Raw genomic sequence first — 15,595 nt, 5'->3', positions numbered from 1 at the left:
TCATTCTGTTCTCTCTCTCATGTTCAAAAAGAGTATTTTTAGTTACAATCTCCTTTTTCGTTAAAAGGACAAAATATCAGCTTAACAGATCCATAACAAAAGTCTGAGACTGGGATTTAGGCTAACATTATTTGAGCTGTTCATTTTCAGTTGAGTGATGTAGATATAATACTTTGCTAGCATATTCTTGGGAATCCATTGAACGGATTCTTGACAATAATGCATATTCAGCATACATTGGTGCAGAGACTTAAAATTCTTTAAAAGCTGCTGAGCTGATGCACTTGAAAATAATATTACTATTACAGACAAGAATTTCCCTTTTTATTCTAAGTGTCCTGATATATTAGCTCTTTATTCAAGTGGTAAACAGTGAAATAGCAACTTTTCCCTGCTTGCTGTACAACTTTCCTCAGTCATACACATTCCACTTACATAAAATACATAGGACGCTGAATTTAAAACCATCTCACCAAAGAAAAGACCTAAAGAATTCTAGGTAGTCCTAAAGCAGTGATGGTGAACCTTTTAGAGACCGAGTGCCCCAAAACCATGCCCTGCCCCCGCTCCACCTCCCACCCTGCCTGCTCCGCCCCCACCTGCCCCCTGCCCCGCCCACCTGCAGGTACATGTACCTCCTCCATGGTCCGCAGCAGATCACCCAGGCAGCCCTGCAGCACCATGGCAACCACACCCTCCGCCCACACCTCGCAGCATCATCTGCATGCTATAGGGTGCGAGGGCAAAGTCATGTCCCTGCCGCCCAGTTATGTCCTTGGCTGTGCTGCTCCGTGTGGGCCGCACCTGGGGGCAATTCTCCTCCAGGGAGGCTGTTGGTGAGGAGGGGGCCTCGGGGAGGCGGGGCTGGGGCAACAGCATGCATGCCCACGGACAGGGCTCCGAGTGCCACCTCTGGCACGCGTGCCATAGGTTCATAGGTTCGCCACCACTGTCCTAGAGCAATCTGTTGCAGCATCATTATCAGTGACATACGGAAATAATTTCAATATATTTCCTAGGGCGTACTACATTATGGCATCTTAGTAATCCAGAAAGCAAGGTCATGTTTCCGTCTGAGTAAGATTGAGAAATGTTGAACTGCAGTTTTATGGTTCGTATTTTCTGATAACATAGATAAATCTTTGAAATTGATTTTAATGAGGAAAAAAGTCCTGAATATAAGGCACTTTTATTTGATCCTAGATGTCACTGATAGAAAATATAAAGTTTGTGCCTAGGAATATGCTTGAGCTGTAAACTTCAGTTTTTCTTTGTTAATCATCGTTGGCTCTGTGTTTGACAAAAGCATTTTAAAAGTATAGACTTGAGGGGCACACAAAAATAAAATAATTGTGTTCCTTGCTAAAGTTCTGAAGTCCTAAACAAATCCACTTCTGAGTCTAGAGAAATGCAAACTTAAAGTCAGCTGCTGTAGTTCTGTTTCTCAGGAATTTATTGCATTATTGAGTTAAGTTATAGAAAACTCCAATTTGTCAATGTTCATTTAAAGCACAATTATATATTCAGTAGGTAGAGCAGAATTAGCCATAATTTAATGCAAATTCCACTAACCTTACTTTGTTTATAAATATTACCTTATCATTGTGGCAACCGGTTGTGGTCATCTTTAACAATAATTAACAGGGATACATTTGAACAATAGACAATTTAAATATAGGCATCTTTTTCATCATAGAACCCAGGCAGCAGAATTCTGTTGAGAGTTGGAATGGACTGTGGCTGTTCCTACTCTAAGCATTTTTTCACAATTAAGCCCAAGAGCAGAACTATAACTCTCTTCATCCTAAATTTCTGTGTCTCTTATCTTTGCATATAATGTAAGTGATGCATCCTTACCCACATGCTATTTGTCAGAGTCAGATATTTTGGTTAGTAAAATTTCTAATACAACATCTTTTTTATTAGAATACATTCAAAAATCATTTTAATGTTGCAAATTGAGTACTTTTTAATTTTTTAAAAAAAATCAGATAATTTTGATGAAATCTTTTCAATGAGAATGTATTCATCTAAAGACTTCAAATCATTCCATTTTATAATCCCTTCCATCAGTTGCTCTGATTTACATCAATCTCACTAAAATAAATTATTGTTGTTGTTGTTACTGTTATTATTATGGATCATCGCACAATCAGCCAGATATTCAGACTGGATTTGGCATTTTTGTCTATCTATCGAGTCCTTACCAAGGACCTGGGATAGGCAGATGTGGATGTTCGATGTTATTATCGTTGCAGGATGGAAGCGGTTCCTAGTAAGGCCGCCTTTCGCAATTGACTAATGGCGAATTTGTCAATGACAATGGTGTTCAAGTGGTGCTCCAGTTGTTTTGGGATTGCACCCAAGGGGCCTATTACTACTGGTACTACCCTTACTTGCTTTTGCCACAGTCTTTCTATTTCTATTTGTAGGTCTTTGTATTTTGTTATCTTCTCCAGTTCTTTCTCGTCTATTCTGCTGTCTCCAGGCACTGCCACGTCCACTATCCAGACTTTTTTGTCTTTCTTATCGACAGTTATTAAGTCTGGGGTGTTATGTTGCAAGTGCTTGTCTGTTTGAATTCTGAAGTCCCAGAGCAATTTAATTTTATCATTTTCTATGACTTTCTCTATTTTATGATCCCACCAGTTCTTGCTTACAGGCAAATGATATTTCTTGCAGATCTTCCAATGCACCATTGTTGTTACTTTGTCATGGGGCTGCTTGTAGTCAGTCTGTGCGATCTTCTTGCAGCAGCTTACCAGGTGGTCCACTGTTTCTTCAGCATGTTTGCATAGGCAGCACTTACTGTCTCAATTTTGACTTTATGTGTATTTGTCCTTAAAGCTTGGTCTTGTGCAGCCAGAATTATTCCCTCGGTCTCTTTCTTCAATTTTCCTGCTCTTAGCCATTGCCAGGTCTTGTTATTATCTGCTTTCCCAGCTATTTTTTTTAATGTACTGGCCATGTAGTGCTTTGTCTTCCTATGCCTCTATTCTGTTCTTCATTTGGTCTTTCTTGTAGGCCAGTTTGGTCTCTCCAGTAGTCAGTAAGCCTTCCTGATATACTAATTTCAGTGCAACTTCATCACTGTCCTTCAGATATTCTTCCAAAGCCATTTTTTCTTCTTCAACCATCTGATGTACTTGCAGCATTCCACGCCCACTTATTTGCCTTGGTAGATAAAGTCTGTCAATGTCACTGCGTGGATGAAGGGCATGATTCATTGTCATTATTTTTCTGGTCTTCCTATCCATTGCTTTTTAGTTCTGCTTGAATCTAGGCCAATGTATTCATCTAAAGACTTCAAATCATTCCATTTTATAATTCCTTCCATCAGTTACTCTGATTTACATCAATCTCACTAAAATAAAATTGTTGTTGTTGTTGTTGTTGTTCCATTTAAAAATTGAAGAGAAACTGATCCTTTCTGGAATTTGCCTTTTTAAATAAATATGTAGTTATTTCAAAATAAAATGGCTAATATTTTTTAAATGAACTCAATTATTCTTTACTCAGTGCATTTTAGGTCATATACCCTTGACTGAAGAGTCATTCTCATTTGAGAAAGATCAAAAGGAGATTGTGAATATTTTGATTTTAGCAGCAGTAGTAAGATGACATCAGGACCAACTCCTGGATCAACTCATACATCCAATTCCTGGGAATGCCACTGTTTCTATTTAGAGTCAAGAGCAACAAAGCAGTAGGTGATTGGCTATAGAAAAATATCTCTACAGGCAGGCCAATTTGGAAGTATTTTGGAGCTAATGTATTCTGTCAAAGAAAGAGAGACTGGGTTCTTGTATTTAAGGTGCCATCTGAGTAATACTCTGTGAGAATCCATTATTGTATTTGTGCTTTACTTAACTAGCTGTTCCTGTTGTGTCCACCTGTGACTATGAAGCTTTGTCAGAAATTTTTACCTTCAGCAACAAACCTTACTCTTAACTTTGAGTATTAGCGGAAATCTATTTCAATTAGGATCTGATTTATGTTGGAATTTTTGACACTTAAAACTGCTAGTTAAATTGACTTCAGCTTTTGAAAAGAGCTGGGAAAAGTAGATTAATGTTAAACTCAAATTTGCATATCACAAATCCCCAAGTTTGAGTTAGAAAAAATAATATATAAAAATATATGAGGCTTCAGTGAACAGTTAATAGTAAAAAAAATCTGACTTGATATAATCGAATCTATAAACCAAGCTTTCTTGAATTCTGGAAGCTGTAGTAGTCCAATATATTTGAAGGAGACAGGGTTGGAGAAATTTTGCCTAGATATTCAAGAATGCTTCTATTGTTTACATAATTATCCCATTATTAGATTATTGAGTTCCTTTATGTTGGTTCTTAAAGGATTGGGGTAAATTAATGGTTAGGGTTTTAAGAAAAATCATATAGTTCTTTGTTCTATAGTTTTCAAGAGTATATATTCATTCATTATAGGGATTCAATAGAAAATGGTATGAGTGATCTTCACTATAATTATAGCTATTTCACTGATTTCGCCATTATCTTTTGAAAATGTTTGAAAATTTTGCTGAAAGTTGCCAGTTGATTGTAGTTTAAAAAGTTATTTTGTATTCAATTCAGCAAGCTGAAGTAGAAACCAAGGGAAAATGCATTCCCTTGTCTAGTCACCTCCTAAAGGGTTATTGGTAAAGTTGTTTAATACTGTGAGAACTCTTTTTTTAAAGAACCATTTTATTGATTTTCTAGTTTTACATTTAAATATTTGAAAAGCAACGTGGCGGCTGAGTTGGTCAATAATTCAATAACATACAAATATCTTTAGTACAGTTCACAAACTATTACATTAAGTATTTCCACTCTTTTCCCCTTGGTATTTACTGTCTCATATTTAAATTAATACAATTCTTATTATATTGATTAAATTAAAAATAACTTTCTTACATTTATCAATAATTTTTAGTTTATACATATCCTTGTTATTTTAACATTCAATCTTTTTAGACAATCAATGTCCTAGTTAGTTTTTCCCAATTTTTAGTTTCCCATTAATATTTAAATTTAATGTTTAATATTTATAATTTCCAAGTTTTAAATAACCCCAATGCCCTTCATCACAGCATCTAATGTTCATGATATACATCTTATCTATTTGAATTCTCACCATCTTAAACCAACTGATTAATAATACAATATAATATTCCTATTTTCTGGTAATTTCCAAATATCTTAAATTTAGTAACCAAAATTTCTCTTATTTCAACATTTCATACTTCCTCTCTTTTTCTCTTAATATCTACTATGTCATATTTAAGCTAGTAATTTATTTTATTACTGCTAAGCAAAAACATATTTATTACATTCATTGATAGATTTTTAACATATATATCTTAACTACCTTTACATTTAACCTTTATAAGCAAATCAATGTTCAGATTTAACTGTTAATATTTCTACTTCCAAGTTTTAAATGACCAAAGTTTTCTTTATCTCAACTCATAACAATATCTAGTATTCAAAGTATACATCTTATCTATTTGAGTATATTCTATTTTAATTCTCACTAATACGTCAAAACCCCAATTTTCTTCAGTTTTATTCTAGCTTTCTTTCTTTGCCAAATCGTCTTCTATGTTCGTGCTTTTGAGTCATCAATTAAACCTCCCTGTGTTGTTGTGTATATTGTTTGACATAGAAAAAAACCATCTGGTCACCATTTTTTTTTGAGAGGACTAACAAATCGTCACTCTATTTTTCCATCTCAACATAGTTGTCTTGAACTGTTTGTCTTCTCTTCGGTCTATTCTTCTTGATCCTCAGTTTTCTTCTGATTTATGTAGGAAGACTTTTCCCTTTTCCATATTGTCAATCCCTTTTCTGGGTTTTCCATTGACTGTATTTGTTGATCAGTTGAATGTCATAATATTTAATTGTTCCACTTTTTCTGTTATATTCTGTGTAGTTGATTTTTTAGTTGTAATCAAAGTTTGAGTTCGTATATCTGGGCTAACATCTTGTTCTTTTCTGTAATCTCTTATTTCATCAGTAGCTATAAGAATAGTTTGGTGAATTGCTTTCAGCATAAAGAGAATCTGTTCCTTATCTTCATCCATATTCTCTTAGTAGTGTATTAGGTTAAAAGCTTTACAATCAAGAGAATGTAATTTTTTTTTGTCACTGGGTATAGAACGCAGCTGGGCTTCTCACAGCTGATGTCTCAAGGTTATAAGTCTTATCTATAGTCTGGGCTACTGGCCAAGTCTCTCTTAAGCAATAACAAGTTGTAATATCAGGTTTAGCCACAGGATGTCGTTAGTTTTTATAATCTTTTCAGTTTTATTTCTTTTTTATAAGGAAAAACCCAGCTCTTCAGTAAGAATAGAAAATCTTTTAGTCCACAAACTTTAAAAAATAAAATTCCAATTAGGATCAAGTTATTCTTGCAATGTTCTAAATTCCCCTGGATAGTCAGTCGCCACTGTTTTTAGAAGGAAGGATAGAATCTCCCTTCCCTCTCCACAGGGGGAAAAGTACTTTAAGCATCTTATGCAGGTAAAAAAGATAGTTAGGATTTAAGAGAGGTAGATCTCACCCAGTCTCATCCATGCTGCTTTATAGTTGCCTGGTGGTAAGTGTGACTTCGGCTGTCTGCAGCCTAGTGATAAGCCATATTTCTATGGCCGATCTTTCATCCGCCAGTTTAGAAGGCTGCCCCGGATCAAGCAGAAGGGCTACCACCCTCCTGCAATCAAGCAGGGATTCCCTCCTTGCTGGTCGCCCCTACAGGGCGACTTTCGACCCTTTCCAGGGTCCCCCAGTGATAAGAAATTGGATGCAGAAGACGGAGCTCGCCTTCCAGACGTCCATGACGGCCGCATTGGCAAACTGGAAGTCTACTGTGACAACTCTTATGCTGTTAATTTTAAATACAGGTAATCCTTGGGGTCTGACAGATCAGTTAGTGACTGTTCAAAGTTACAACAGACCTCCTAAAAGCCATATACGACCATGATTCGAAGATAAGAATGTTAGAAAAGTTATCTGGTCATTCACACTTACAAATGACCTGGTGGCATCATAACTTTGCAAAGATGCTTCAGCATGCCCATCTATCTTTTCCTCCACCATCCTTGCCCTGGTGGGTCTCCAAAGGCATGGGCCTGCTTTGTGCCCCTATTCCACCCCTCACAATCCCTTGCTTACCTTCCAGAGATCTTCAGAACTCAATATATAGGCAATTCTTACTGGGCCATGTGGAGCAGCCATTTGCAACTGACCTTGGCAAAGCAGCATTTCTCCACCTTCTGCCTTTCTGCATGGCCTCTTTAACTCAAAACAGAATAATGAAGCATAGTTTGTGCTTTGCAGTTTCTACATTTCCTTCTGAAAAAAAGTTTTAAAAGGAAGAAGGAACAACAGCGTGTTGCAGTGAGACAGAGAACAGACAATGAAGGGTTAAGTGTTAAAAGGGTGATGCAGAGGGAGCTGCTTTGCCTTATTTTAAACCTGGTCTGGAAGGCAAAGCTGCTCTTTCCCATCCCTCTGCATTGCCCTTTTAACACTTAACCCTTCATTTCCTGTTCTCCATCTCATTGCAACATGCTCTTGTTTCTCCCCATTCCTTTTAAAACGTTTTTATGAGGAAATATGGAAGCTGCAAAGCACCAACTATGGCTCATTATCCTGTTTTGAGTTAGAGGCAATGCAGAAAGGTAGAAGGTGGGGAAAATGCTGCTTTGCTGAGGTCAGTTTGCAAATGGCTGCTCTACGTGGCCCAGTAAGAATGGCCCACAGTTCTGCAGATCTCCAGAAGGTAAGCAAGGGATTGTGAGGGGGGGCAAAGTAGGCCCAGTGCCTTTGGGGACCCAGCAGGTGAAGGATGGGAGAGGGAAGAGATCGGTGGGCGTGCTGCAGTGTCTCTGCAAAGTTATGAGGCCACCCAGTCATTAGTAAATGCGTAACTTTTCTAAAATTCTTATCTTTGAATCATGGCTTTTAGGAGGTCTATTGTAACTTTGAACGGTCGCTAAATGATCCGTCGTACCTTGAGGATTATCTTTATTTAACAGCGACAAGAGTTACTATCTGAGAAATATACAACTTTCCCAGTAATCTTTTAGGACAGGCATGTCAAACTCGTGATGTCGTGGGACGTATCGTGACTTTTTCTGCATGATGTATCTGGCCTGCAGGCCGGCAATTTGACATGCCGGCCTGCAGGAGACAGAATGCATTTTCCCTTAGTTTCTACTTCAGCTTGCTGAAATGAATACAAAATAACTTTGTAAACTACAATCAAAACAGGATAATGAGCCACTGTTTGTGCTGTGCAGTTTCTATATTTCCTCATAAAAAAGTTTTATGAAGGGGTTTAAGTGTTAAAAGGGCAATGCAGAGGGAGGGGAGGTCAGGTTTTAATGTCCCCTGCATTCACCCCTACATTTGTTTAACATATGCATAGGGGTGATCCAGGATGAGGGCTCTTTCACTTAACGAGTTTCAATTAACATCCTCCGACCTTACAGCTGAAATAAGCATGCTCCTTTACTGTTATAAGTTGAGGATTACCTGTATTGGCTTATAGTATATAAGGGAAAATTAATTAAATAAGCTTTTCAAATTCAGTGTGCTTGTTGCTTGGTACTTCAAGGCAAAATTTTTCATAGTTATCTTAGTGTTCCAGATGTTTCTTTACTCTCCTTACGGTCCATGAGCCGGCTGCAGGTGCCGGCAAAACCCATTTAAGTCATCATTGTTTACTGGCTGCTTAGCCCTGATGATGTTTGGAGTTTCCAAACGAAAGCTTGGCAGCTTTTAGTAAAGTATATTTTTATATTTATACTCTCCTGGTGTTCGTATTTTATTTGTATCATAGACATGCCCAGGAGTCGTTTTTTTATGCAAATTTTCCAGCATATATATATATATATATATATATATATAATATATATATATATATATATATATGTTTTCTGAGATTTTCGCGGGTATTTGTATATAGGTCTTTGGTTGTTCGGGTTTTCTCCCGCGTAAAATTGGAAGTGTCTTGGCAACGTTTCGACGAAGTCACATTCGTCATCTTCAGGCTGGTGTTTTTAGCTTCTTGCTTTGAGCAGCAAATTGCTGCTCAAAGCAAGAAGCTAAAAACACCAGCCTGAAGATGACGAATGTGACTTCGTCGAAACGTTGCCAAGACACTTCCAATTTTACGCGGGAGAAAACCCGAACAACCAAAGACCTATATATATATATATATATATATATGTATATATATATATATATATATATATATATACACACACACACACACACATACATATACAAACAAACATATAACTATTAAAAATAAAAACGTGATTCATGGGTAGATTCATCTAAGTAACCAGTAAAAACGTGAACACCAGGAATATTATAAACTAAAAAAGTTTAATACCATCACCAATCATCAAGCTTTCGTCAGAGACTTCTGACATCGTCAGGGTTAATGCTCAGAGATACGGAGAACTTGGCCAGCCAAAAAAGGGGGGGGAGAGAACTTCCACAACCCAGGACCGTGTGAGGTGGAATTGAGCAGTAGCATACACACAGGCAGGGGAGGCAATAAAAGAGGAGTCATCGATGCAAAAGCCATATTTAGAATGCAGTCAAACCAATTAGGACCTGTGACGTCCAGGAGCTGGGTGCAAACGGCGGTTTGCCTATAAAGGAACTCTCCCATAGACCAGCATTAACCCTGACGATGTCAGAAGCCTCTGACGAAAGCTTGGTGATTGGTGATGGTATTAAACTTTTTTAGTTTATGATATTCCTGGTGTTCACGTTTTTACTGGTTACTTAGAAGATATATATATATATATATATATATATATATATATATATATATATATATATATATATATATATATATGTTTTCTGAGGTTTTCGCGGGTGTTTGTATGTAGGTCTTTGGTTGTTCGGGTTTTCTCCCACGTAAAATTGGAAGTGTCTTGGCGACGTTTCGACGAAGTCCCATTCGTCATCTTCAGGCTGGTGCTTTCAGCTTCGTGCCTCAAGCAGCCAAGACCACACACTGCTGCTCGAGGCACGAAGCTGAAAGCACCAGCCTGAAGATGACGAATGGGACTTCGTCGAAACGTCGCCAAGACACTTCCAATTTTACGTGGGAGAAAACCCGAACAACCAAAGACCTATCTATCTATCTATCTATCTATCTATCTATCTATCTATCTATCTATCTATCTATCTATCTATCTATCTATCTATCTATCTATCTATATATCTCAAAGATAATTCAGCACAAATCACTCTTTTTTATCTTCATATGAATGACTCCTGAAGTGTTAGCAGCTTGAGATCAATGTATTTTTTCAGAAAACATTTGTTCTGACCTTGCCTGTCTTAGATCTGTTGAAAAGTTACCATGAATTCTGCATTTCCATACAAATAGTCCTTGACTTATAACTATTTATTTAGTGACCATTCAAAGTTACAATGGCACAATTAAGTAACTTATTACCATTTTTTACACTTACGACCGTTGCAGCATGCCCATGGTCACATGATCAAAATTTGAACACTTAGCAATTGGCATGTATTTATGACAACTGCAGTGTCCTGGGGGGGGGTCATGTGATCACCTTTTGTGACCTTCTGACAAGAATCAATAGGGAAGCCAGATTAACTTAACAACCATATTACTAAATTAACCATTGCAGCGATTGACTTACGAACTGTGGCAAGAATGGGGCAAAACTCACATAATAACTGTCTTGCGTAGCATTGGAAATTTGGGGTTCAATTGTGGTCATAAGTCTGTACTGTACTGTATCTGTAATGCTACAATGTTTGCATAACCAAGGCTACCGTATTTTCCGGCATATAAGATGACTTTCTAAACCATGCAAATCTTCTCCGAAGTCGGGAGTCGTCTTATACGCCGAGTCATCTTATACGCCGGAAAATACCGTATTTTCCGGCGTATAAGACGACTTTCTAACCATGCAAATCTTCTCTGAAGTCGGGGGTCGTCTTATATGCCAGAAAATACGGTAATTTATATATATATGCACATTAATAAATTTTGAACAATTTGAAATTTAGAATTTTGTTACAAAAAGACATTTCAGTGCTTGCTTTTTTCCTTGATACTTGGTCAGTCTGAAAGAATAATATTTTTATGATTAATTTTATAAAATTAATGCCTACTGAAATCATGGATTAATAACATGGTTAAATTAAGAGAATAATTAAAGGTGAATGTGCAGCTAAAATAATGATAGCTAAGTTGTAGGGAGATCTTTATTTTTAGCCCTATCTGGGAGTGTTCCACTGCTTAACTTTAACTAGTTTTGAACTAATTATTGAAATAACTCAGAAAAATAAGAATAAATCCCCCAGTTTGCACCAGTGATTATTCATTCTCTAAGTTTAAAAATCAAATAACCCATTCTAATGCATTCCAGTAATACTGATTTTAGTCAGCATGCTTTGGTGATGTCAACTGTGAAATTTTAAACAGCATTCTGCAAAATCTAATGATTTTAGTAATCTTATTAAAAGGGGAGGATTACACTGTGAATAATTTATCTCAATTTTATTGTAATAATTTTGCTGGTTACCAGGTGGGGTGGCAGTTGAAAAATTTGGTGAATGCACTACGAGAGGATCCGAGTGGTGTTATCTTAACTTTGAAAAAGCGACCTCAGAGCATGCTTACCTCAGCACCAGCTTTACTGAAAAATATGAGATGGAAGCCCCTTGCTCTGCAGGTAATGATGCTTAATCATAAATCATACACCATCATTTTAGCTTTAGATTATCTCAGTGCTGCTTTATTGTGCTTCATTTCAGCAGCATATGTGGATTTTATCTTGTATGCTTTGAAAATGCTTTATGAAATATCTGCAGATTTATTTGCTATCTTAATATTAAATCCACAGCTTGCAAACTTGAGGCAATATTTTATTCCTTAGTTTCAAATGTATATATAATCTGAATTCTACATATCCTTTTAAAATGCATAAAAGTATATGCCTTATTAAACCATAAATAATTTAATATGGGCCCTGATTAAGTAAAAATAAAATACTAATCACATGCTTGTGTCTTTTTGTTTGTTCATTTTTGAATTGTGAATCTCCTTCCTCTGTTTAATAATCAAGTGATACTTTGCAGGATAAAAGGAAGTCAGTGGGTACAAACCAAATTTCAAGTTGCTTGAGTTCAAGATGAGTTGTCCCAATTTTGCTAGACTTGTTTGATGCTGTTTTCAACATTTTGGGAATGTTCTGTGCTTAAGCTGTCCTGAATATGAAATGCATTTTTTTTTTAGCTTGAAATGATTCGGATTTTAAATTCTTTCTATATCACTAGAAGAAAGTTGTCCTAGGAGCATGGATTATTTCAATTAAACAAATATAATTCCTAATATTTTCAGTACATACCAAGTTGAATATAAACAGTTTTTGTATTTATGCATATGATAACATCAACATATAACATATTTCTAATCAGCTTATGTTTCTATTATATTTATAAAAGTCATCTTATTCAGTCATTATATGTCCTGTTTTCAAACTTTTTATTAAAGCTTAATTTCCTCTCAGTATTCAGACCACTCTTATCAATCATACTTTTCTCAAAATTCATTACCTTTAAATAGCCAAACTTTTCATTTAAATACACCATCTCAAAATTTTAACACGTCATATATTCTAGAAATATTATACTACTTATATATCTTATTTCTCTTACTATAGGGCCCTTCTACAAATTGTATCTATTCTTTTGGCCATATTCCAACAATATTTAATTTTATATTACACCATCTAATAATCATCTAATAGTCTTATAATATTCCCTCTGATTTGTTGATTCACGTTTATTTACTCCAACTCTAGTCTTCTTCTTTTGCCATGTTGCTTTCCAAGTCAGTAAGTTTAGCTTGCCAGGTTGTATTTTTGTGAGTGTTGTTGGGGACAAAAAAGACAAGTCAAGTAAAATATCAATTTTTTGTCTCCCACATTATGATGATTCTTCTGACAGTTGTTTAATCCATTTTATTAGTTTTTCTTTTTTATCCTCAATTTGTTTTGAAATCCTAGAGGATTTATTACAGTGAGGTTTTGTAGATTTTTTTGTATTAAATTGTAGTTTTCTTCATTTGTAGCTTTTCTATTTAAGTCACTTTCATTTAATTTATGTTCTGTTGTCTGATTTATTTGTTCATTCTTTGTTGTCGTTTTTTGAGTGTTATTCAGTTGTAGATTTAAGTTAGAGATGTGTTCATTTATATTGTCAAGCTTATTTCTAATCTCATCATGGTTTGAAACAATTATCATTTGAATCTGTCGCAGCATTATATATATTTTCTCCTGGGATGTATTTGTTTTGTCTTGAGTGATTGTTCCTGCAGATCTTTGAAACTCCAAACTGGATCTTCTGGAGAAGGTGTTTAGTTTTCTATCGTTTTTAGATAGGTATATAACGTCTCCCCTTTAAGTAATTTTTCATCAGTGTCATAGTCTTTTAATTGGCTTTATCAAGCCAGCTCACCTTAAGTTCCAAAGAGCCAAGTCTTACGTAGTTCTTATCTTTTTGTAGTAGTAGTAGTAGTAGTAGTAATAGAATACATCAAGTGAGTGAAGAAGATCTTAAAGTCCAAACTCAATGGAGGAAATACCATAAAGGCAATCAACACCTGGGCAATTCCAGTCATTAGATACACAGTTGGAATAGTGGACTGGACTCAAGCAGAATTAAAAGCAATGGATAGGAAGACCAGAAAAATAATGACAATGAATCATGCCCTTCATCCACACAGTGACATTGACAGACTTTATCTACCAAGGCAAATAGGTGGGTGTGGAATGCTGCAAGTACATCAGATGCTTGAAGACGAAAAAATGGCTTTGGAAGAATATCTGAAGGACAGTGATGAAGATACACTGAAACTAGTGTATCAGGAAGGCTTACTGACTACTGGAGAGACCAAACTGGCCTACAAGAAAGACCAAATGAAGAACAGAATAGAGGCATGGGAAGACAAAGCACTACATGGCCAGTACATTAAAACAATAGCTGGGAAAGCCGATAATAACAAGACCTGGCAATGGCTAAGAGCAGGAAAATTGAAGAAAGAGACCGAGGGACTAATTCTGGCTGCACAGGACCAAGCCTTAAGGACAAATGCATATAAAGTCAAAATTCAGAAGACAGCAACAGACAGTAAGTGCTGCCTATGCGAAGAAGCTGAAGAAACAGTGGACCACCTGGTAAGCTGCTGCAAGAAGATCACACAGACTGACTACAAGCAGCCCCATGACAAAGTAACAACAATGGTACATTGGAAAATCTGCAAGAAATATAATTCGCCTGTAAGCAAGAACTGGTGGGATCATAAAATAGAGAAAATCATAGAAAATGATAAAGTTAAACTGCTCTGGGACTTCAGAATTCAAACAGACAAGCACCTGTAACATAACACCCCAGACTTAACAATTGTCGATAAGAAAGACAAAAAAGTCTGGATAGTGGACGTGGCAGTGCCTGGAGACAGCAGAATAGAAAAAAAGAACTGGAGAAGATAACAAAATACAAAGACCTACAAATAGAAATAGAAAGACTGTGGCAAAGGCAAGCAAGGGTAGTACCAATAGTAATAGGTGCCTTGGGTACAATCCCAAAACAACTGGAGCACCACTTGAACACCATTGGCATTGACAAATTTGCCATTAGTCAATTGCAAAAGGCGGCCTTACTAGGAACCGCTTCCATCCTGCAACAATATCTGTAATAACATCCACATCTGCCTATCCCAGGTCCTTGGTAAGGACTCGATAGATAGACAAAAATGACAAATCCAGTCTGAACATCTGGCTGACTGTGTGATGATGCATAATAATAATAATAATAATAATAATAATAAGGCACTACCTTGACGTGGTTGTGGGGCTTGTGTACTCTGAGGAAGATGAGAGCTATGCTAGAGGTTCAACCATACTGGACAGGTCTCATCAGAGGAGTCAGACAAAGAGTGTCTCTCCCATAAAAAATATGGTGAGACGTAAATTGCAGAATGCCATACCGGCTCGGACGTCGCCTGGGTTAACAAGGTCCGCGCTAGATATTGGAGTTCCTGGATATCTGGTGAAAAATGGGTTACAGGACTCAGGACTGTTGGCTGAGCAACCAGGGCCAGCAGCTGCAGAACTACTGGAAGAAAAGGTGTTTACCCGTCGCAGATACACAGTGATGGAAAACAAAGAAATAATGATCTGTTACTACAGATCAAGTCCAACAAGAAGAGGATATCTAAAACGAATGCACCAGTTCTGGAAAGAACAACATCCAGAATCAGAAATAACAGAACAGAGACTAGCAGATCAACGCCGATTTATAACACGAAATAAATATTCACAGAAACAGAATTGGACGAACTGCAAAGGTTTACCCAGGGCAAAGAAATCAAAGCCTTACCAGAAGTAATTCAGAATGTAGAGGCAAACCAGGGGGAGTTGGCAGTGAAGGAATCTAGCAGAGATATACAACTGTTCTCATTTGGAAACCAGGCACCTCTACCTCAGGAAGAACAAAACCCTCTAACTAAAGAAATAAAAGAATTG

General features: G+C 36.7%; 1 protein-coding gene across 5 annotated transcripts in view; it reads left to right on the top strand.

Annotated features, from left to right (window-relative positions):
* CNKSR2 (connector enhancer of kinase suppressor of Ras 2) overlaps nt 1–15,595 on the top strand; it is a 200,986-nt gene that overhangs the window by 79,468 nt on the left and 105,923 nt on the right. For 3 of the 5 annotated variants that reach the window (XM_039354439.1, XM_039354444.1, XM_039354443.1), the window contains exon 9: nt 11,594–11,740. The exons of the other annotated variants lie outside the window; for them this stretch is intronic. In XM_039354439.1, the coding sequence (XP_039210373.1) occupies nt 11,594–11,740 (147 nt within the window). The remainder of the gene's footprint in view (nt 1–11,593; nt 11,741–15,595) is intronic. 5 annotated transcript variants of the gene reach the window in all.

This window comes from Crotalus tigris, unplaced genomic scaffold (assembly GCF_016545835.1).
Source record: "Crotalus tigris isolate CLP2741 ecotype Arizona unplaced genomic scaffold, ASM1654583v1 scf7180000018553.2237530, whole genome shotgun sequence".
Taxonomy (NCBI): domain Eukaryota; kingdom Metazoa; phylum Chordata; class Lepidosauria; order Squamata; family Viperidae; genus Crotalus; species Crotalus tigris.
The sequence above is the reverse complement of the archived record's forward strand: the minus strand, read 5'-3'. Positions and strand labels throughout refer to the sequence as shown.